The 23632-nt window shown below is 35.0% G+C and overlaps 1 protein-coding gene across 2 annotated transcripts; it reads right to left on the minus strand.

Annotated features, from left to right (window-relative positions):
* Positions 1–1335: 1335 nt before the first annotated feature.
* On the minus strand, positions 1336–23362 carry ACHE (acetylcholinesterase (Cartwright blood group)). Of its 2 annotated transcripts, none has more exons than XM_053718255.1 (4): positions 23175–23361; positions 9678–11216; positions 9124–9293; positions 1336–6266 (listed from the first exon to the last, which is right to left on the minus strand). In XM_053718255.1, the coding sequence occupies exons 2-4, from the start codon at positions 11192–11194 to the stop codon at positions 6145–6147; spliced, it is 1809 nt and encodes a 602-aa protein (XP_053574230.1). In that variant the 5' UTR covers positions 11195–11216; positions 23175–23361; the 3' UTR covers positions 1336–6144. The 2 variants fall into 2 exon arrangements, with proteins under 2 accessions (XP_053574230.1, XP_053574231.1); XM_053718256.1 differs by lacking the exon at positions 1336–6266 and adding an exon at positions 7594–8458 and having other exon boundaries at positions 23175–23362.
* Positions 23363–23632: the final 270 nt, after the last annotated feature.

Raw genomic sequence — 23632 nt, forward strand, 5'->3', positions numbered from 1 at the left:
AAACCATCCAACCATCTCATCCTTATCCACCCTTCAACACCACTTCTCTCAGCTAATAACCAATAGGGCTTGTCTGCATAAGGGCATACAACTCTAATATTTGGTCATAGCCAATCCCCTTGTTATTGGTATGGTCTACATGTGTGGTGGATCTATTTTTAATCCTCAATATGACATTTCTTGACTTATCGAAATCCTTAAGTTGACAACAAACGTTGTCCCTTTTTAAGGTTGAAAACAAGGACGGAACTACCATTGGTGAAGCAAGTGCAATGGCATCAGGACTCATAGCAGTCAGTTTATACATAGACGTGTACAGAATGTGCACAATCCTAATGCAGGGGAGCCATTTATTACTGCGGCTTGCAGGTCCATTCCATCTATCTATCCTCAAAATCATTATACAGAACAGCATGTATATTATTACTATTGCTTACTACTGAGTTACATTTGGGGTGCTAAACATTTTTGTACCAGGGCCCTCTGCTGAGTAGGTCTGTTACTGGTTAAAAGTGTAATTATGACTAGGTATGGAATTAATGTAAACAAGCTAATATTTGTGATTTGGTTGAATACAGAAGGATTATTAGATCCTGGCTTTATGGCCATTTGAGCTAGGCAACCGTAAAAAAAATGCATGGCTTAACTCATCTGATAAAGTATGAGACATGCCATAGTTTAAGAACTTGATTTGCTAATTTAGTAACCCATCATATACCAAGAAATAATGAATAATGCAGGGCTGCTGTATCCATCTACACACTATAAAATAGGGGTCCACATCTAGATTACTGGATTGAGTGATTTGTTTTTATATAGAACTAATACATATTAGTAGATTATTCTATGTGATCATGCCCATTCCAAATGTGTTGTCTTTTAGCCAACTAGTGAATGGTGAATGTGGGCAAAATTCAATGCCACAATATACTTTATAGACCAATATCTACCTGCTCTGTCAGTGAATACTCACTGTACATGAAGACAAAACAATCCCTTGCATGCGCATGATGCTTCTAAATGTAGGCAGGGCACCAACAATAAAAGACTTTTCATTGGACAGTCCAGCTATGTTGAAAGAAAACTTGTGACTCTGATATGCTCAATTCATTTTGTTTTCCAGATTTCCCTTCTGTTATCTCTGGTTTGCCATCTTCTGTTCTCTACCCTGCTTTTTGTTGCAAAGGAAGATTAAATGTGGTCACCAAAAATAAATAATCCTTTAATCCCATGTAATCATTCTTTAAAACTCAAAAAACATGCTGCAAATAAATTTATTTTTCAACAATTATTGGTCAATAGCTACTCACAACACAAACATGCTGCACACACAAGTTATGGAATTTCATCTTCTTTTATTTAGTGATGCAAATACAAACCGGTTTTTGTTCCTCGTTAGCAAACATGCAAACAGAGAACAGTTGTAAAAGAATGGGTTTAAAGTTAAAGTCATGGTTGAACTCAGCATCGTTTCTTTGAAATGTTTTAAACCAGCTGTTTTGTATTATTTCAAATTATATAACAGCCCAAGCCTAGATCAACTAGATGTTATTATAAGCTGTTATAGCTCAATGAACTTGAACAATTGGGTGGAAAATGTTACATATTTCTTTTGTGTTTAAAGAGTTTTTTCAGAGAAATATAAAAAGAAAACAAAACAAAATATTTTTAAGGAAAGTTAGAATCTACATAAAACACATGGATTGCAGGATGATATGGCTTTTGTATAAAAATATAAGGAAGTATCAAAAAGGAGAAATATACTGAAGGGTTTCATTAACGGAAAATGGAACAAAACATACTTTACAGGACTCTACCTCCAGTGATTGGCTTCACAGTATTTTGTAGTGATGTATTACTAATGGTGAGGACTCTGTCATAAAGATGCTAAACTGTATGTCAGAAACAATATATAATAAAGGCTACTTTATTTTTTAAAACACTTATTTTTACCACAACTATTTAATCTGATTTCCTTTTAATTTCAGAACAATATAATGATATCACGGTATGCATATAAGAGATTTTAATATTATAAAGTTAATATGGCATACAGCATATTTGCATGTTGAAACTGTGTATGAATATAAAAAATACACAAATTGGCCTAATTTATTTTGCAGTTGCAAACTTTACCACTAACACATATATAAAAGTTTTCCAATGCATGTCCCTTCTCTAGCATACGCATGTATGCTTTGTGCGCTTACATCCAATAAAAGATGCACACAGCTTACCTGCATATGCTAGGGCAGCAATGGCAAAACAAAAAAAAAGTTATCAGAGAATATTTATCAAATTTAAAAAGAGCACATTTCAAATTTGTTTGTCCCTTTAGGTTTGTAGCTTGCACTACAACCTCTGGGGGGAATTTTAAAAAAAAAAGCATAATTTAAAGCAGTAAATCACAGGAAAATTAGGCATAATAAATGCATATTGCATAGTTCTTTTTACTATGCTTAATTAAATAGGGTTAGGGGGTTAATTCTGAATTTAATACCTCTGTAACCCTGCTCATGAACAACAATATAGTACTTAACATATAATGCAGTATAAGGTTCATAAATATTGATGCAACTCTAGGAGTTATAGGGTAGTATTTATAATAGTGAATATTAGCCTCCACATATTATGCAATGATAGTAGGAAAATAAAGGACACTACATGTAATGTTTATAAGATTGGTAATGCTGTACATATAACATTTATTTAATGTAGGAAAGGAACACACACGGCTCCACAGCATAGATATGTGACTTGATAATAATATTTGGTGGTCATAAGGCTCTATATGTAAAGTAATGTTGCTAAGGTAAACTGATAGCTCTGCATATAATGGATTGGTCATATGGAGGAAATCAGGCTTTGCATATAATTTAATGTTCACAGGATATATACACATAATACAATGTTTATAGGATGGAGATATAACTCTACATATACGTTACTGGTTTTAGGGAAGGTACAGGCTCTACATATATATTATAAAGTGTATATAGAGGTCTAGATATAACACAATTTGAGATATAGGGCTCTGCATACAACATAATGGCCATAGGGTAGAAATTAGACGCCATATCACAGGAGAATATTTGACAATATGCCTAAAATATGACGTATGGACATAAGGACCTACAGCTAATATAGTAAGTATCCAAGTGGCTTTAGGACTGCTTTAATGAAGGTTATATGATGGCTATGGATAATATATATATATATATATATATATATATACACATATATATATATATATATATATATATATATATATATATATATATATATATACACACACACACTTTATATATTAAAATACAGGATGAATATTGTACATATATGGGACAGACTTACCATTTTTGTTTTATTTATAATGTAATATATTCTATTTTATAGACATTGCTATCACATACCTACTATTAACATATTAAAGGGACATTTTATTCATAATATTAATGGGACCATTTGGTTCCAGCATTATGTTTGCTGCAAGACAAAGATTTAGTGTAACTGTTAAAAAAGGTTTTATTCCGTATATATTATCCTTCAAAATCTTCTAACCCTGTTTGCCCCCAGAACCAGTCTCAAAGCATATGTACATATGCACCAAGCAAGCATTGGACTGTCAGTCAAGCACATGCACAGAATGTTGCGGCCCAATAAGTCCTATAAAAACTTTGTCTAAATTTCCCTTTAAATAAAATTAAATTCAATGTAAGTTAAGATGCCGAAGGTGCACTTATTTTTTTAAGTACATTGAATAGAACACAGTAAATAATTGCTCCTCTAATGTAATTTGATGTAATTTGTTATGAAATGTGATCATTGTATAATGAATACAATGCTTTACAAATTGATGCCTAGGTAAATTATGATTGGGGCAAATACTTCATCATATATTCATTATAATTCAAAGGATAACAGGAAAGTTGCATTTACTTTACTATACTTGTATAGAATTGGGCACGTAATGTAAAATTAGAATTGTACATAGAATGTAGTATTCAGATAGTGCTAATATATGTATCAATTGCAAGATGCAGTTTTTGATTACATTGATTTTGTTTAAAGAAAGCATATTTGTAAGTCTGTAGGTACACTGTTTAAATATGTAATAAATACATAACATTTACAGAATATTAGATGTACACATAATGCAATTTTTTAAAGGGATATAAGATTTTACATACAATCAATTAATTATATAATGCATAGACAAGTATTTTACATTGTACAGGACTTCTCCAGACTGGCTCCCATCTTGTGGAACCCTTTGCCTCGCTCCACAAGACTCTCCGCTAGTTTTGAAAACTTCAAGCGCTCCCTAAAGACTCTACTGTTCAGGGATGCATACAACCTACACTAACCTTTCGTTATACCGTTTTCTCTCCTCCAGTGCTATCCCCTAAACCCCCTTAGCATGTAAGCCTAAGAACCATGCTGTTTGTAGCATGTTTATAGAGCTGCGGAATCTGTTGGCGCTCTACAAATAACCAATAATAATAATAATAAAAAATAAATAATACTTGTAGGGTTTGGATTTAATGGATCTACATATAGCTTAAAGGGACACTAAAACCATTTTTTTCTTTCATGATTCAGATAGAGCATGCAATTTTAAGCAACTTTCTAATTTACTCCTATTATCAATTTTTCTTTGTTCTCTTGCTATAATTATTTAAAAAGCAGGAATGTGATGCATAGGTGTCGACCCATTTTTGGTTTTGAACCTGGGTTATGCTTGCTTATTGGTGGGTAAATGTAAGCCTCCAATAAACAAGCGCTATCCATGGTGCTGAACCTAAAACCTAAACTGGGCTGGCTGCTAAGATTTACATTCCTGCTTTTAAAATAAAGATAGCAAGAGAACGAAGAAAAATTGATAATTGGAGTAAATTAGAAAGTTGCTTAAAATTTTCAGTGTCCCTTTAATTTTGGAGACTGACATTGAATTTTACATACATTTAATTAATTACAGGTCTACAGTGTAACATTTGATACATTTATATACAAAGTGTCTTTAATACTGAATATATACTGTAACCTTTGGACATACAATTTAAAAATTGTAAATACAGCATAGGATTTGAAACATATTTCAAACCTAATGTAGCCTTTACAAGACTGTACATATACAATATTGTTTGCAGTTGGTTTAATTATTTTTTCACAGTGCAGGGATTAAAGGATTGTACATAATATTTGGAGATGCATGAAGGGTTCCACATACAATATATGGGTTACGTGATTTGTACATACAGTTTAATATTTGGAGGTTGGAGGTCGGTACAGAATTACATATAAAATGAATGGGTTACAAGATTGTACCTGCATACATGTTTTGGAGGGGAATTGAAGCTTTTACATATAATGTGTGGTTTATAAGAGTGGAACTATGTGTGTGTGTATATATATATATATATATATATATATATATATACATACATATATACACAAATACGCGCACACACACTGTATAGACATACGTACAAACTCTACAGACACACATTCACACATATGTATAATTATTTTACATCCATATTATGATGTTTTTGTCAAATATATATGACTTTACACATATTGTATCACACACTAAGGGGGTATTCCCACTTTGGCATTTGATATTAGCATTTGATAAGGAAGTTTGAGTTCAGGTTTGACATTCACAGCAAATAAATACATTACATATATATCTCCCGCCATATATATATATATTATAAATATGTATATATATATATCTATATCTTTATATCATCAAACACTATATACAGGTGGACATGCAAGTGAGGAGGGAGGAGGGTTGTAGCATAGTACAGGGAGAATAACTGCCCCTGGGGTTGATTAGGATTAAAGAATTACAGTACTCGGGACAAGGGCAGTTACATGTATATGTAGTATAAGAATGGTCATGTGACATTTGGCACTATGTCTGCAAAACTGTGTTTAAGTCACCACTGTGCCTCACTGCATATGTTTCAATAGTTTAACTATTTTACAGTAGCGGTCTGCAGATCTGTTTTCCTGTAGAGTTGAGAAATTGTGCAGTGATATCTAGGCAATTTTATGATGATGTCACAGTTTGCTGCAGTTCCTGGGTTCTAAAGCAGAAGAGTTGTGTGTTGATGTTAGAATGATGTCACAGTGATGTCACAGCTCGCTGCAACGCTCCTGCTTGCTGTAATGGTCAAATTGGTTCTTCCATCTCATCATATATGCACTCCAACGATGGAACTCCACCTTCCACTGACGTTCAGCTTCATCAATATTATCTGTGACAAAAAAAAAAGAGGGAAAGGAAAGAGAAAAGGAGGATAAAGAAAAGAAAATAGCCAAATAGTGGGATACAAAAAAGGAAGGAAAAATGATTGACAAGGACCAGAGGACGAAGAAATGGATAAAGGAAATGGTAAAAAAGTGATAGCCCGGAGAAAGGATTTTGAAGAGAAAATAATTGAAAATTGAGAGAAAGAGATATAAAGGAGAGCAAGGGGGCGGGGTAAAAGGAGAAGAAAATGAAGAGAAAAGAAAGAAAAAGTGTTTGAGTCATAAGCAATCCCCATTCCAATACTAGGGATTTATTGCATTATTTAACTAGAGGGACAGTTTTCTTCTTTTGAGATATTTGGGCCTAACAGGATCTCTGTCTGCGGTGACTGTTGGGTTGCTACTAACAGTGCTGCCAGTCTAACATGCGGGGGTTAACTGTGTTAATAAATGACAAGTTTGACCAAGAGGAAGAAGAAGGATGAAGGGAAGACTAGAGAGGGAGATATATAGCATGGAATGGCGTTGAGATGAGAAAGATGAAATGGTATGACAGAAAGCTAATGGAAAAACTGAGCACATAAAAGGAAGAAATTAAAAGGATAGTAAAGTCAAAATTAATTTTTCATGGGTCAGACAGAAACTACTTTTCAATGTACATCTATTATGTAACTTGCTTTGTACTCTTTTTATCCTTTGTTGAAAATCATACCTAGGTAGCCCCCAGGAGCAGCGATCCACTACTGGGAGCTAACTGCTGATTGGTGCCTGTATATATATATATATATATATATATATATATAGAATAAGGAGGAAAAAAGCGAGGAACTCCAAAACTCTTGCCAAAGTGGGTTTATTTGAGCAAACAAGTAAAAGACACGGTCACAGTGTGCAAGGGGTGTTAGATCTGACGCATTTCACGCATGCTCACATGCGCTTCATTAGAGATCTACAGGTGTTCACCTGTGGTCAGGTTAAATACTAATGCTGGCCAATAATATATATATATATATATATATATATATATATACTACTTGTCATGGGCTCACCCGATGTGTTCATCAAGCTCCCAATAGTGCATTTCTCTACTTCCAACAAAAGATTCCAAGAGAATGAAGCAAATTTGATAACAGAAGTAAACTGAGAAGTTGTTTAAAATTGTATATTCTATCTCAATTGTGAAAGAAAAGAAAAATGGATTTCACATCTCTTTGAATGTATAAAGAGATTTGTGAGGAGATGTATTTAAGATGAGCATGAATTCAAAAGAATGTAAGGTGGAAGGGTCTCAGGACAGAAGTTGACTGAAGCAAAAAGAAACAAACCCAATGATTACTAAGAACAGGAATTTATTGAGTGGATACAAATGAGTTACATGATAGAAGGTGAGGAGGCATGATTATTAGAAGTGAATGATTGAAAAAAGATTTATTGTGGAAAGGAAGTTAACAGATGATCAGGTTACAGTCAATCATTGAGTATTTAGTAGTAATTTGTGTTCATGACCATTCTAAAAAGTGAATGAAATTTGGGCGTATTGGAATTGTCAGAGCTTATAATATGCATATCAAAATGAAATGTTGATGAAGGTCACACCTATTTTTCCTTAAAATAACTGAATCACTTATTACAAATGTTAATGTTTCTCGGACATACTCTGTTTGGGAAACTGTAAGTACTCATATATAAGCAATAACCACACACCCTAATTATTGACTAGGTATATAGTGTGTTCTTGTGTGTAAGGATATAGAAATTACAACTAAGCATAGCCTTATACTCATATAAGGCTTTGGTCAAACAGGCATATTATTTGTGGCTTGAGTACCCTCACTCGCAAAAAAGATCCCAATATGCTCAAGGGTATGTATTTGGTAAAGTGTACTGATCAATTTAAATACATTTGAAGTATGGTGAAGAATATCCCTTTTTTGCAAGAAGATGCCAAACTTATTTAAACAACACAAATTTGCAAATGATAAATATTGGCATAGCCTTGGGGCCTCCAGTTTGATATGCTTATATTCTATATATATATATTACTGTCATATTGCTTGAAATGTGATTATTAGTAGCAAAGTAGTTATCTGGTCAAGACCGTAGTGTCATGTACTAGGTTTTGCTAGTAGTAGACATATCATGAGGAGGGTCAGGAAGGGGCTGATTCGGGAGCAGTTCGAGCATTGCTCTCTGGTCACTATAAGGGAGAAAGTCAGAAGTCAGTTGAGGGAATAAATAACTAACCTATTTATTTCCATTGGCAAGTCCCACCTTCTCCATACAACTTGAAGGTCCCGTGCAAACTACCCCAATACATTTTTGCTACCCTGCTAGATAACCCATAATTGTTGTCCCGTCCCCCCCTTGATAAGTTCTAAAACAAACTATCAAGGCACTGAAATTTTATTTGCAATGACCATATAAAATACAGATTTGTACACTTATGAGGAAGGTCATATTTATAGTTGTGGTTTAAAGCTAAGTTGCACAATATGTTATGTAGCTTGGTTAATCGTTATGTATTCAAAAATTAGGTTAAAGATGAAAATGTTAAAGTTCAGAGGTTAAAAGCAAGAAATTCTGGAAATTAACACACTATATAATGATGACGCAAAATCATTTTAAGAGGTACAGTTAATCAAAGGTTTGAAGTCCAAAGTTTAGCAAAAATCAGAAAGTTAGAGATTGTAAAGACAAATAAAAAAAAAATAAAGGTTAATTTGTTAGTTGTTAAAAACCATATATTTACGCTCACGGTAGCTATAGGTCAATGGTTACAGAATCAAATGTCAGTCTTTTTTAAGAATTCAGAGTTAAGGTTTAGTGAGTAAAGGTTAGGAGGTCATTGTGAGTCATCGGTACCTGTGATGTTCAGCAATTTTGGTAGAAAACGGTTCCAGAAGATGCAGGTTTGGACTCTGAGCCCTTGTAGGTTCTGTTGTGGCTTGTTATTTAGTGCTAAGTATTTCTGCTCGGATGCAGTGTACAAAGGCCAGCGCTGCTGATGAACATCATTGCCCACGTTGGGATCACTGGTAAGGTAAGATGGGAAATCAAATGAAGTTCTATCCACAACATTATTATATCACCTCATAATCATTCATTTACTGTCTTATCCTATCTATAATTATTTTAAAACATACCACTTTAGTTCTATTTTTTCTTCACATCCTTTTAATCGACTCCTTACAATAATTTTACAGTATATTATCTACCACTTTAGAGCTAATGAAAACACAGGAAAGCTTTCTAGTAGAAATTGGTGGGGAAAACAATTTACGGTATAAGTTATCCTGTGGATTAAATGAGCCTAAATTTTAAAAGCATATAGGACAGTGAAAGTACAGTTTGGTCTATTGTTCCGTATCTGTCATTAAAAACTTTCTATCTTTCTTCTAATTGCCTCACGCCCTCACCCAGTCCGTGCAAAGTTGGCCCAGTATCTCATCATTCTGCGACTCAGTACTGCTTCCTCTGGTGTGTACTTCAAACGGACATCCAAGGGTAGCCCAAAGACAAACTCAATCTCGTACCCATGTGGAACCCCCATCCACTGTGGCCATGCCAAGTTAGATGCCCTGTGGTCGAAGAAATAAGTGTACACCCGGTTACCAAATTCTGAAACTTTTCCTGCAAAGTGAGTTACAGGGCATATAACATTGTGATCACCAACCAGATTGTCCATAGCCTCCCTGTTTTTCACTCCAGCATGTTCATCTGACCAGTCAGTATACTGCATAACCACAGCTTCAAGAGCAATGTCATTTGCATGTGGGACACTCATTTTGATTCCTCCTAGGAACTCTTCCCTATTGATCAGGCTTTCGTTATTCTTGCTAAAGCCAGGTGCCCCATATATTAAGAAGTAGGAACCCTCATTCTGATTGACACCCATAAGCAATGGACATTGCTTGAAATTTCCCATATTTAGCAATGTTTCAGGAGTTTCTGGAAAGAAGTCTCCATCAGGAACTGGTACAAAGGCAAAGCGGAAGACGCTAGGAGCTGGTAGAACTGAGAACTCATGGTCAATTAGCTTTTGAGGTTCCTTTGTCCTCAGACAATTTAACAATTCAGTTTCATTCCCAAATCTGCATTCCAGCAGCTTCCCTAGGAGTTCTGCACGGCGACGACTTTCTTGTGGGGTAACAGTAGCCCAAGGACTATTAGGTACTCCACTTTGCAGCACAGCCCTGGAGAAAAATGGGTGACTACCAGGGGAAAGAACATGCATGCCAGCTGAAGCCCCACCTGCACTCTCCCCAAAAATGGTGACTGATTTAGGGTCTCCACCAAAGAATGCTATGTTGTCTTGTACCCACTGAAGTGCAAGGCGCTGATCAAATAATCCTACATTTCCTGGTGCATCAGGATTTCCAGGAGTCAGCGTCAGGAAGCCAAAGGCTCCTACCCGATAGTTCATGGAGACCAGCACCAGGTTTTCAGCATGACATAGATAACGTCCATCATAGACATCCAGAGATGATGAGCCACTGTAGAAACCACCTCCATAGATCCAGACCATGACAGTGGCATTGGAAGGGCGTGGATGGGGAACCCAAACATTGAGGTACAAGCAGTCTTCACTCATTGGCCGATTTGGATTCCACATTTCGATACCAGGAAAGCCAGGGTACAATGTGTCATAGTACTGGTAGCAGGCATTTGGATATGCAGTAGCATCTAATACTCCCCCCCATGGCTTTTTGGGTTCTGACCTCCGGAAGCGAAATTCATCTATAGGAGGCTCAGCAAACGGAATGCCCAGAAAGGCACTGACATGACCGGTGAGGACAGGAAGCCGAATACCCCTTACTTTGCCAGACCGTGTGGTGACCAAAAGATCGGCATCACTCTGTGCAAGAGAATGAGTCAGGAGGAGGAGGAGAGAGAGTGTCCAAACATACAGTGGGGTGAGGGACACAAATGGCATGGTTGGTCCTTGACGGAATTACCTAAAGAAAATGAAATGGAAATTAAAAATGAGAAATAGAAAACAGAGTGTGAGTTAAAGGCAATGTTGATTGACATGGGAGAAGGAAAACAAAGAGAAAAAGAAAAAAGGCAGTTAGTTAAAGAGAAGGCACCCATATAAGCATAAATACAATGCAGACAAAAAAGGACAGAAAAAGACAAACTCAGACAGCAAAGAGACTAGTTAGAGAAGAGAGAAGGAATACAGAGAGACATGAAGGACAGAGACTAAAAGAGTCATAGTGGGGGAAGAAGGAAGAGAAGAAAGAAGGGCAGAAAGACTGGACGGGGCATAAAGAACTACAAACAAGAAAGAAAGAGGGCAGGAAGAAATCCTGAGAGATAATATATAGAGAGAAAGATAAAACTAAAGTCTGAAGATAGAGAAACAAACAAAAAAGCCAAACCGTGAAGGCAAATGGGTGTGAACATCTAAAAATAACTATTGTATGCTCTGCAGCTCCAATCATTCTCTTTCCCTTCTTCACTCCTTAGCTCACTTTCTTTATTAAACTCTTTATTTCTCTTCCTTTTTATCTTTCTCTCTGTTTCTTGTCCTCTTTATCTTCTACATTTTAAAGGACAGTCTAGTCAAAATTAAACTTTCATGATTCATACAACTTTACAATTTACTTTTATCATCAAATTTGATTTATTCTTTTGGTATTCTTTGTTGATAGCTAAACCTAGGTAGGCTTATATGCTAATTTCTTAGACCTTCAAGACTGCCTCTTATCGCAGAGCATTTTGACAATTTTTCACAGTTAGAAAGTGCTAGTTCATGTATGCCATATAACATTGTGCTCACTCCGGAGGAGTTATATGAAGGAGTAAGTACTGCTTGGCTAAAATGCAATTCTGTCAAAAGAACTTAAAGGGGCAGTCTGCTGAGGCTTAAATACAAGGTAATCACAGAGGTAAAAAGAGGTAAAAAATGTTGGTTATGCAAAACTGGGGAATGGGTAATAAAGGGATTATCTATCTTTTTAAACAATAACAATATTCATGTAGAATGTCCCATTAAGCGTTCCCAAACTATAACTAAGCATTGAGGGAAGTGCCGTTACCATGTCAAAAAGAAAGAAAAAATGATAGATATGAAGTTCTAGGAATGTTTATGTGGATGCTGCTTATCAGAGTAAGGGTAAGGGTGGAGATGCTGTTATCAATAGCCCAGCAGAACACAGAGGCTCTAAAGTATCAACAACCTCATTCAGACTCTGGCACGTCACATGTTCTCAGAACTTGTTCATTCAGAAATATCTTAAGGTCTATTAAGGTGTAACCTCTCATATCATGTGAACTATAATCATTTCTAAATTAAAAATGCTTTTAAAATGCATATGAAATGTAATTGCTACTAATAACCACAAGCTGATGTCACATACATTTAGAAATCCTCACTTTCTAATGAGTTATGATTCCAAGCATGCTGACCCTGGTTACCTCCCCTGTTTTTTTTCAATCATAGCTTTAGAAGGGGTGATTAATAGGGGGAGGGCATGAAAGGAAGACACTTCCTGCAGCTGTCTCTGTCTATTTCTGGCAGCCTCACAGATACCATTTCAATAAACACAGATATATCCACCAAGTGTGTAGCTTTCTATAAGAAAGTGACTGAGACATGTGTACTGACTGTCTGTCTGATCTATCTATCTATCTGTCTGTCTGTATCTATCTATCTATCTATCTATCTATCCATCTGTCTATATTTGTCTCTATCTATCTATCTATCTATCTATCTATATCTATCTATCTATCTCTATCTATCTAGCTATAGTATCTATCTACAGTATCTTTATCTATCTATAGTATCAACATACAGTATTTATCTATTTATAGTATCTTTCTATCTATCTACAGTAGTTATCTACAGTATCTGTCTATTTATCTATCTATCTATCTATATCTGTCTCTATCTATTCTATAGTATCTATCTACCTATAGGGGTATATGTATCTTAGTGCGGATGGACATGATACGATGTAGCGTATCATGTCCGCCGCACATCGATAAATGCTGACAGCATACGCTGTCTGCATTTATCATTGCACCAGCAATTCTTGTGAACTGCTTGTGTAATGCCGTCTGCAGATTCGTGACCAATCGGATGCTAGAAGGGGGTGTCAATCAACCTGATCGTATTCAATCGGGTTGATTTCTGTCCGCTGCCTCAGAGCAGGCAGACAAGTTATGGAGCAGCGGTCTTTAGACCTCTGCTTCATAACTTCTGTTGCCGGCGAGCCTAAAGGCTCGCTGGAAACACCGGGCACCAAGCTCCATACGGAGTTTGATAAATTGACCCCATAGTATCTATCTATCTACAGTATCTATATCTATCTATCTACAGTATCTATATCTATATCTATCTATCTACAGTATTTATATCTATCTATCTACAGTATCTATATATATATATCGTATCTATCTACAGTATTTATCTATCTATTTATATTATCTATCTATCGTATCTATCTATCTACAGTATCTATCTATATATCTATCTATAGTATATATCTACCTATAGTATCTATCTATCTATCTATCTATCTACAGTATCTATCTATCTACAGTATCTATGTATCTACAATATCTATCTATCTATCTATCTATCTATCTATCTATCTATCTATCTATCTACCAAATAAAACCATCTATATGTCTATATCTATCTATATATACATTGGGCTGGAAAAATATCCCTTATATAAGTCAGGGGAAAGTGTTATTAGACTGGACAGAAAAAGATATTATCTGTCTGTCTGTGTGTCTGTCTATTCTACCCATCTATCTATTAAAGGGACACTCAGGTTTTATTACATTTTCATGATTTAGATACAGCATGTAATTTTAAACAACTTTCCAATTTACTTCCATTAAAAGAAAATGTGCACATTGTTTTATATTTACACTTTTTTTGAGTCACCAGCTCCTACTGAGCATGTGCAAGAACTCAGACTATACGTATATGCATTTGTGATTGGCTGATTGCTATCACATGGTACAGGGGGAGTGGAAATATCCAAAACTTTGAAATGTGTTAGAAAAGAATCTACTACTCATTTGAAATTCAGAGTAAATGCTATTGTATTGTCTTGTTATCTTGCATTTGTTGATTATGCAAATCTACTGTGTTTACTGGTCCTTTAATGCTTTCTCAGTGTTTGTGTCTTTCTAGCTATCCATCTGTGTGTGTAGACTTTCCTGGGAATAGCCATAATCATAAAGATAAGACTATAAAAACACGAGGCCTGTTAGAGAGTAACAGGAAATCATTAGAGCGTTTGAAAAGAAGCAGACATAGATTCTCATATTAATGTGTGAGTAATGTGTGATACATAAACCTGTGCATGTGTATGTAACAGCAGAAAAGCAGAAGGCACTCATAGGTCTTATTGCATAGTGACTTTATTTGTGACACATTAGTCTCATAAAGTTTCTCATGTCACAACAAAGCCTCTTTGTATTTTAGTGCTGTGTACCTGAAACCCACACAGAGGCATGTATGTGCAGCCACCAATCAGAAGCTAGCTCCCAGTAGTGCACTGCCACTCCTGAGCCTACCTAGGTATGCTTCTTAACAAAGGATACTAAGAGAATGAGGCAAATTATATAATACAAGTAAATTGTTAATGATCTGTCTAGCTCATGAAAGATTTAAGGGGACAGTATTTTAAAATTGTTTTCCTCGTAATGCGTTTCCAATGACTTGCTATACAAGCTACAGAATATAAAATGTATGAGAAGTTGGGCCTTTATGTTTATTTTTGTATATGAAATAACCAATTTGTCCTTTGAAACCACAACCCACTATATATATATATATATATATATATATATATATATATATATATATATATATATATATATATATATATATATATAGGGCCTGATGATCAAATACTCTCCAGCATGAAGAGAAATCACTCAAAATCTTTTTTTATTAATATACATTCATATACAGCACACAATCATAAACAACTTTCCAATTCACTTCCATTATCTAAATGTACCCAATCTTTTTATATGCACAATTTCTGAGGCACCAGCTCCTACTTAGCATGTGCATGATTCACAGGATATACGTATATGCATTTTGTGATTGGCTGAAGAAATTCAAGTGATTTTGCCTTGTCTCTTTATTATTCATTTATTGATTATGCTATTCGACTGAGTGTAGTGGTCCTTTAAGTTTAGAAATGTTCAGTGTCGAGGGGAAACTCTAGGCACAATCAGCTACTTCAAATGACAAAATAAATTAACTATTTGTAAACAATTTAATACGCTCCAGTTGGTAAAATAATTAGGAACACATAAAAGGTCCCTTTAATGTAACTGATGCTGGCAATATCACTAACATTCAATAAACACTGCTATATATATATATATATATAAACATGTAGCCCTCAGTTTACGTCGGGGTTAGGTTCCAGAAGGAATGGTTGTAAATCAAAACCGTTGTAAATTGAAACCCAGTTTATAATGTAAGTCAATGGGAAGTGAGGGAGTTAGGTTCCAGGCCCTTCTCAAAATTGTCATAAGTAACACCTAATACATTATTTTTAAAGCTTTGAAATGAAGACATTAAATGCTAAACAGCATTATAAACCTAATAAAATAATCACACAACACAGAATATATAATTAAACTAAGTTAAATGAACAAAAACATTTGCTAAACAGCATTATAAACCTAATAAAATAGTCACACAACACAGACTTTACTTGCATTTTTCTGCAAACAGTTCTTTCTATGCATTCCAATCAGGAATGATTTATAGACAGGAAGATCTTGTTCCTTTGCAAGATGCTCAATAGCTCAGGTCTGGTTACACTTATTAATTTCAGCTTGCTTGGCTTGCATATCTTTGCTGCAACACAAGCGGACAGCTCCACCTACTGGCTATTTTATTCAATGCACTGCTTCTCAATGCTTTTCAATAGCAGTCACATGACTGAAAAAAAGGTTGTTATTCTGAAACGGTGTAAATTGAACCGTTGTAAACCGAGGGCCACCTGGTATATATATATATATATATGTGTGTGTTTTGAGAAAAGTGTGGATGGAAAACCTGTTAGTTCATAAATAGTGTTGCATTAATTTACTCGGTATTCAAAATTAAATACCTACTCGTAAATACAAGTATGAAATGTAAAATTTGATTGGATATGGTGCAGACCCATTGAATAATTATAGTACAAAAATTAAGGAAGATTAGGTAGTTTAAAATAAAATCACCTATTAAAGACCGGGAATTCAGCACTCTTTTGAAAAAAAGAAAAAGCAACACATCTTAGATTTGAAACAAAGTTACGTTTATTTTCACACCATGTCGAGCTCGGGTGCGTTAGATTGACACCATCCAGATAAAGTGAATATCGTGGTTTTAAATGCTAAAATATTTTAAGTACAAATGCATAGCCAACTCAAAGCATTTTTACATATGCTTGAAAAAAAATGTTACTAGGACCGGTCCATGTGAAGTGACAAGCAGTTAGTGCTTGTCACTTCACATGGACCGGTCCTAGTAACATTTTTAATCAATCTAACGAGCCCGAGCTCGACACAGTGTAAAAATAAACGTAACTTTGTTTCAAATCTAAGATGTGTTGCTTTTTCTTCTCTTTTTCAAAAAAGTGATGAATTCCCAATCTTTAATAGGTGATTTTATTTTAAACCACCTAATCTTCCTTCATTTTTGTACTATATATAAATATGTTTCTTACTACAAGAAATTTAAAGATCAGGGGCTTATTTTGGCCTAAGCAAACAAGGCACTTGCGTAGGGTGCACTGGCAGATTTGGAGGAGGCAGCACTTTTTTGTGGCTATGTTTGTAAGAAGCGTTCAATTATTTTAGATGTATTATACAGTTATATTATAAGAGCTTACATTCTAGGGGGTATAGTAAGAGACTGCCCATGGAGCTTACAGTTTAGAGGTAGCTCTGAACCATTATTTTATTCAGCTACCTATTGCCTTTAGTTCTGTTGGCTTTCAGCACTTAGTATTTTGCTTGGGGAAGTTTTGTTTCAAGACTTCTGTGTTTGGGGTATTTTATATATGTTGCAGCAATAGATAGATGTGTGTATGTCTGTCTGGGTGTGTGTATGTCTATATGGCCGATTTATGAAGAAGTCAAGCTGCTTATTCCGCGCAAGCTTTCAGGCTCGCCGTAATCAGGAGTTAAGAAGCAGATCTGCCACCTCTGAAGCGGTGGACAGCAATCCCGATCGTATCCGATTCCGGATGATTGACACCCCCTGCTAGCAGCCGATTGGCTGCGAATGTGCAGTGGGGGGTATTGCACAAGCATTTCACACAAAATGTGAAATGCGATGTTGGGCGGACATGATCCGCTACAGCGTATTATGTCCGCCCGACAATTGATAAATCGGCCACTATGTGTGTCTGAACATTTATTTTGGAAATGCAATAAAAAAAAAAATCACCAAAAGATATTATGGCCAAAAAAGGCCTAAATTCTTGGGGGGCCTAGGGCAGAACAAAACCTAAATATGCCACTGCTACAGATAAATATCCACTTACTATCTGTCTATCCATTTGCTCTCTCAATATATGTGTTTTTCAGCCTATCCATTTGGGTGTATAGAGATTATTAAGTGTACACATAATTATTAAAAGATAAGAATATAAGAACACGATGCTTAATAAAAAGTAACAGGATATAATTAGACAGAAAGCTAACAGTTTGAAGAGAAGCAGACGTAGAATATCATATTAAAGGGATAGCAAACCCCAACATTTTCTTTTATGATTCAGATAGAACATACAATTTTAAACAACTTTCCAATTTAATTCTATTATCAAATTTTCTTCATTCTCTTGTTATCCATTGCTGAAGGGACAGCATTGCACTACTGACAGGAAGCTGAACATATCTATTTAGCCAATCACAAGAGACAAATGTGTGAAGGCACCAATTAGCAGCAGCTCCCACTAGTGTATGATATGTGCATATTTATTTTTTAACAAGGGATACTAAAAGAACGAAGCACATTTGAAAATAGAAGTGAATTTAAAAGTGTCTTAAAATGACACGCTCTATACGATTCATGCAAGTTTAATTCTGACTTTCCTATCCCTTTAATGTGTGGTTAATGTGTGATTCCTGCATATGCATGTACATATTCTTCTTTCAGTGTGACTTTATTTGTGACAGATAAGTCTCTTGAGTTTTGATAAAAGCTCCTATGGGGGATGAAACACACACACACACAGTATATATATATATATATATATATATATATATATATATATATATATATATATATATATATATATATATATATATATATATGCGCTAGTGCTTACTGCTGAGTTTGCACCAGGGCCCTTTGTTGAGTAGGTCTGTGTGGGTGTATATACTTATATACATCATTTATATACAGTGTGTGTGTGTGCATATTATATATATATATATATATATATATATATATATTATATGCACACACACACACACAATTTAACAAGGGACTTAACTTTTTTTTTAACATTTGATTAGGAACAAAGGGCCTGATAATCTAAACCTCTCCACTCTGGTGAGATATATAAGAAGTCTTATCAGTACTGTGAGTTTAGAAAGGCAAATGCCAAATTTCAAAGTAATTTGTTCACACAATTAAAGCACTTGAAAAACAGAGTTTAGTACTAAACCTAAAGTATAGCTGCCTGCTATAATTATATATCACCTGTCAGCATTTCTATGTCACTATTTTTTCTTAAATACACATACACATATTTAAACATTGCCACCTGTCAGTGTTATACATACACAGACACAATAGCTGCTCCCATATTCTGATTTATAAATAACTAAGTATAAGATATAAAGCATTGCAAAAGACAACCATACGGAATGGAATATCTGGGGATAAGGTTGAAGGGAAACAAATAAAAAAGAAATAGAGATTGGGGAGACATTAATGGTACATATATAGGGAGTGGAAGTTGAGGAGGGTTGTGTGAGCTGCCAGTGATTTGATACTGCACTTAACCTAATGACCCAATCAGGATACAGGATCCATAAATTGCTCAGTGAGTTCCAATACTGACAGACACTGGGGACAATAACATTTATTGTGCTTTATGTCACTGTCAACTCATACTTAACCTTGCATGATAGTGTCACCTGAAAAAAATGCTTTAATTTACACAGCAATCACTGCGTGTCACGTCTGCACCTTAATGTCGCCATTTAAGTAATATATATCTATATCTATCTATAAGTTTTATAAGTATTTTGTTTGCAAAATTTGCACTGTTTTGCAGGGACATATATAGTTGATCTCAAGGACTGTTCAAGCAATAGCTATGTAAAATGTTGTAGGTTTAGGGTTCCAGAAACTGCAGGTAGCATTTAACTATGGGGGCAGTTTAATTTTTAAAGTCAAATTACAAAATAAGTAAGCAAAATAAATAATGAAAACATATTGCAATTAGTTTTGCTATGCAGAATTAAATGTGTTGTATAGGAATATGCAGGTTGAGTCTAATATATCTTAACCCTATGATGCTCCTGCCACTATAGTCACTGCATGTCACATTACATACCTCATTTTATGGTCACCACAATCACTGATCATTTCCTGTTACTGTCATTCTTGTCACTATCACTATAATCTGTGTATGCCAAAGCCACTTCATGCTAAACTATACCACTGTCACTAAACATAATTCTGCATCTCTTTGCCACAATAAACAGTGCAGTTGTAACTACAACCACACACTGAATTGTTGTCACCACACACTGTATTTCATAGTTACCATATACCAACCATTACTTCTGCACAATCACTGCATTTGTATGCTACTACTGTCACATAACTTGCCTTTAATCACTACACACACTGTAAATCAGTGTCACCTTAAAGGAGCATGGCATAGATGTATGGTGTATACCCACAATTTATCACTGTACTGCCAAAGATCTGCATCCAAAAACTATTTTTTATAAACATGGAAAGTGTAATTTCATTGTCAGCAGAATTGGCACTGTTTTGCAGTCTTAGAGCAGCACAGTGAAATAACGCTTGAATAGTTTCTTCAGTATTCTTATCTTTTCTGGATTGCTCTGGCCAATTATGGGCTAGTGTACAAGTGGAGCGTTATTTTTCGCTCCCACGTTAAGTTTTCTAGAACATATTACTTAGAACATATTCGCTTATGTGAAAAACATTGGAATGTGAAATATTTACAGTAAATACATAGTTAATGTATACATATGTATTTATGTGTTTATATGTGTATATGTCTGTAAATATATATATATATATATATATATATATATATACACATATAAATACATATACACACACACATATATATATATAAACACACACACACATATATACTGTATATACATATACATATTTAGACATATGTATGTGTTTATCTCTATGTTTTTCTAACACCTGAGACATATCTTTTAGCCCTTATAACGTTTTAATGCAATGATAATCATTATTAGACAGTGTTACTATGAGTGTAACTGTACTGTTAAATGTATTTTTGATGTGTTTTGCGCAGTTAAATTTGATTGTGCTCAATCAAACACATTTACTTTCAACTCGTAATAGGCGCGCTATTTCAGTTGCACGCAAAAAGAAAAGACATACCCATATCACTTGTGTGCGCAACAGTTAGCACGCCATCGTAATCTAGCCCTAAGTGTTCTCCCCAGAGCTAATTGGTGCATTACCTGGCTGATTTTAATGACCACCCGGCTAAAATTGAAGTCAGTATTTAAGTGTGATTAGCTAATATTACAATTTTTCAACATTCAAATGATTATGGAACAAATTTATGTTCAATTATGCAATTAATTTGTGCTTTAGATGGCAGCATTTTCTGTAGAGTGAATGAGCAAGCAATCACTTTGTAACATGCAACTGGACAAGAGTTCATAATCCTGCAGAATGCGCCCTATTTCTCTGGAAGAACAAAACTTTTTTTTTGTTATGTTTCCAATTATGCATGATTAAAGATACATTAAACACAATTGTTTTCTTTCATAATTCAGAGAGAGCATGTACATTTAAATAACTTTCTAATGTACTTCTATGATATAATTTGTTTTGTTCTTTTGATATCCTTTGTTGAAAAGCATACCTAGGTAGCGCCAGGAGCTGCTGATTGGTGGCTGCACATATATGCCTCGTGTTATTGGCTCACCCATGTGCATTGCTGCTTTTTCAACGAAAAATAACAAGAGAATGAAGAAAAAATAGTAACTAGAAATAAATTGGAAAGTTGTTTAAAATTGTATTTGTTATCTGAATCATGAAATAAATGTTTTGGGTTTCATACTCCTTTGACCACTTTATGGGGGGGGGGGGGGGGGCATTTTAGCTGTAATATCCTGTTGTTAAATCATATCAGATGTTGCTTGTAGCCACCCTTGTACTCAAAGGACTGCAAACATGAAATATTGGATGCAAACATGAAATATTTTATGTAAATATAATATTAAACCAAAACTTGCATGTTGCTATCATCTTCTGCTACTATAACGTGATTAAAAACCTTCATGTCAAGACAGCCAATTTCTCTGTCACATAAATATTACACAAAAATAATCAACATATTTTTACTAAATTCTGCACATTGCTTTCATTTAAAACAAAATTATATGTGCCACTATCAAATTAACCCAAATCATTGTCATATCAAATTAAATTCTGTATGGCAATCACTGAAACAATAATGATTGGCACATTAATAAAAATGCTGTATGCCAGTGTCACACAATCCAAAAATCTGTATCTCATATGACATTGTCACATCGACCATAAGCATGTATGCCATGTCAAGAAAGCTGTGACTCTAATATCACATGTTGGTGACATCCAACATATAGAAATATTACTGTAACCTTAAACCATTCTCTGTACAATATTCATTAACAGGTTTCTCCAGTCTCACCAGCTCAATAAAATTCTAAACAAGTAATTCAATAAAACTCAGTCACTTTGCTCTCCATTATTAAGTGAATGGGCTTTACAGAATCATATATTTATTTATTTTGCCCCCATCTCTTATCTCTACTTGACTGTCTCTTCTATATTATTACTTTAGGTAGTTTATATATTAATATTCTGGAATTTCTGGTTCAGTTTTCCTCAAATGACAGCTATATTGCACAAAATCACAAACAAACACCTTGGCACACCTAAGATCACATATACACATAACCAACATGTAAAATACACAAGCATTATAGGCACATACATACACCTTTATACATGTACACACCCACATAGACACAATATGCAACACATATAATAACCACCTGCATTATAAAGAGACATTTTTACATATATGCATGTAAATACTATAAGAAAAACACCCATAATGATCCAACCAATACATATAGTGACCACAAAACATACAATCACAACAATATAAACTGATATCTTATATGTAAACACCCACAGAGGCATAAAGATAAATTATACACAAAATCTGAAAAAAATATCAGCCATTCCAAAAATAGACCAAACAGACATTATATATGTGCACATACAGACATACTAACCATCAAATAAAATACCCCCAAACATCCCCAAAATCACAAATTTACCTACAAGGACTATATACAAATCCACTGATCCATAATTATCAACATACACACACTACACACGTCAAATAAAATACAGGCACGTATAGGAATTCCCCATAAAAATGACAGACACACATCAGCTGCACAGACAGACACTGACACCAGGCACACCCACATATGGGCAAAGTCACATACCTATACAAACACACTGACATGCCAATACATTGCTTTATAGAAGGGCACGACACATTAACACTCTACTAAATTAAAACAAGCACACTGCTAGAGATTGCAAATGTGTTTCTATGTAATGCAATACAAACAGATAACATAGATGATGACTTAATGAGTTGGCTTACCTGAGACTAGGTCCACAAATCTTTTTACTGTCTGTGGATCTCTCTCTGCCCGAATGTCCCTCTCTCTACCCTCCCTCTGTGATCTCTCTATCTCTCCCTCGCCACACTGTGACTGCCTAGTCTGTCCTCCTTCTCCTTATCACACAAGTCTATCTCTCTCCACCTCCCTCTTAGGTCTCTACAGCTGCTGCTCCCCCCCTCCCCTTCTCTCCCAGACAGAAAATCTCGCGAGGTCCCTCCCAGCAAAAAAATAAAGAGACATCCAGGACCAGAGACAGCACCAAGGGAGCATTTTACCAACTGAAGGAGTCTCCTGGGAGCTGTATTGCAAATCTGACAGTACTTTGAAAGATATAAGTATTATAGAATATAAGCAATCAGTACCAGAGACAAACACAGAATTAAGAGACTGATATGCTTCCAAATGTGACTGTATGATGTAGATTCCCTGATCAGAG

This window comes from Bombina bombina, chromosome 6 (genome assembly GCF_027579735.1).
Source record: "Bombina bombina isolate aBomBom1 chromosome 6, aBomBom1.pri, whole genome shotgun sequence".
NCBI classification, from domain to species: domain Eukaryota; kingdom Metazoa; phylum Chordata; class Amphibia; order Anura; family Bombinatoridae; genus Bombina; species Bombina bombina.

Bases quoted from the DNA above. Each gene is read 5' to 3' on its own strand.
- ACHE (XM_053718255.1), bottom strand. From the start codon at position 11,194: ATGCCATTTGTGTCCCTCACCCCACTGTATGTTTGGACACTCTCTCTC. The intron at 9,294-9,677 runs GTGAGGGCGTGA...TTACCTTACCAG, and splicing joins GCCAACTTTGCACGGACTGG to TGATCCCAACGTGGGCAATG. The intron at 6,267-9,123 runs GTACCGATGACT...TTTTTGTCACAG, and splicing joins AAAATTGCTGAACATCACAG to ATAATATTGATGAAGCTGAA.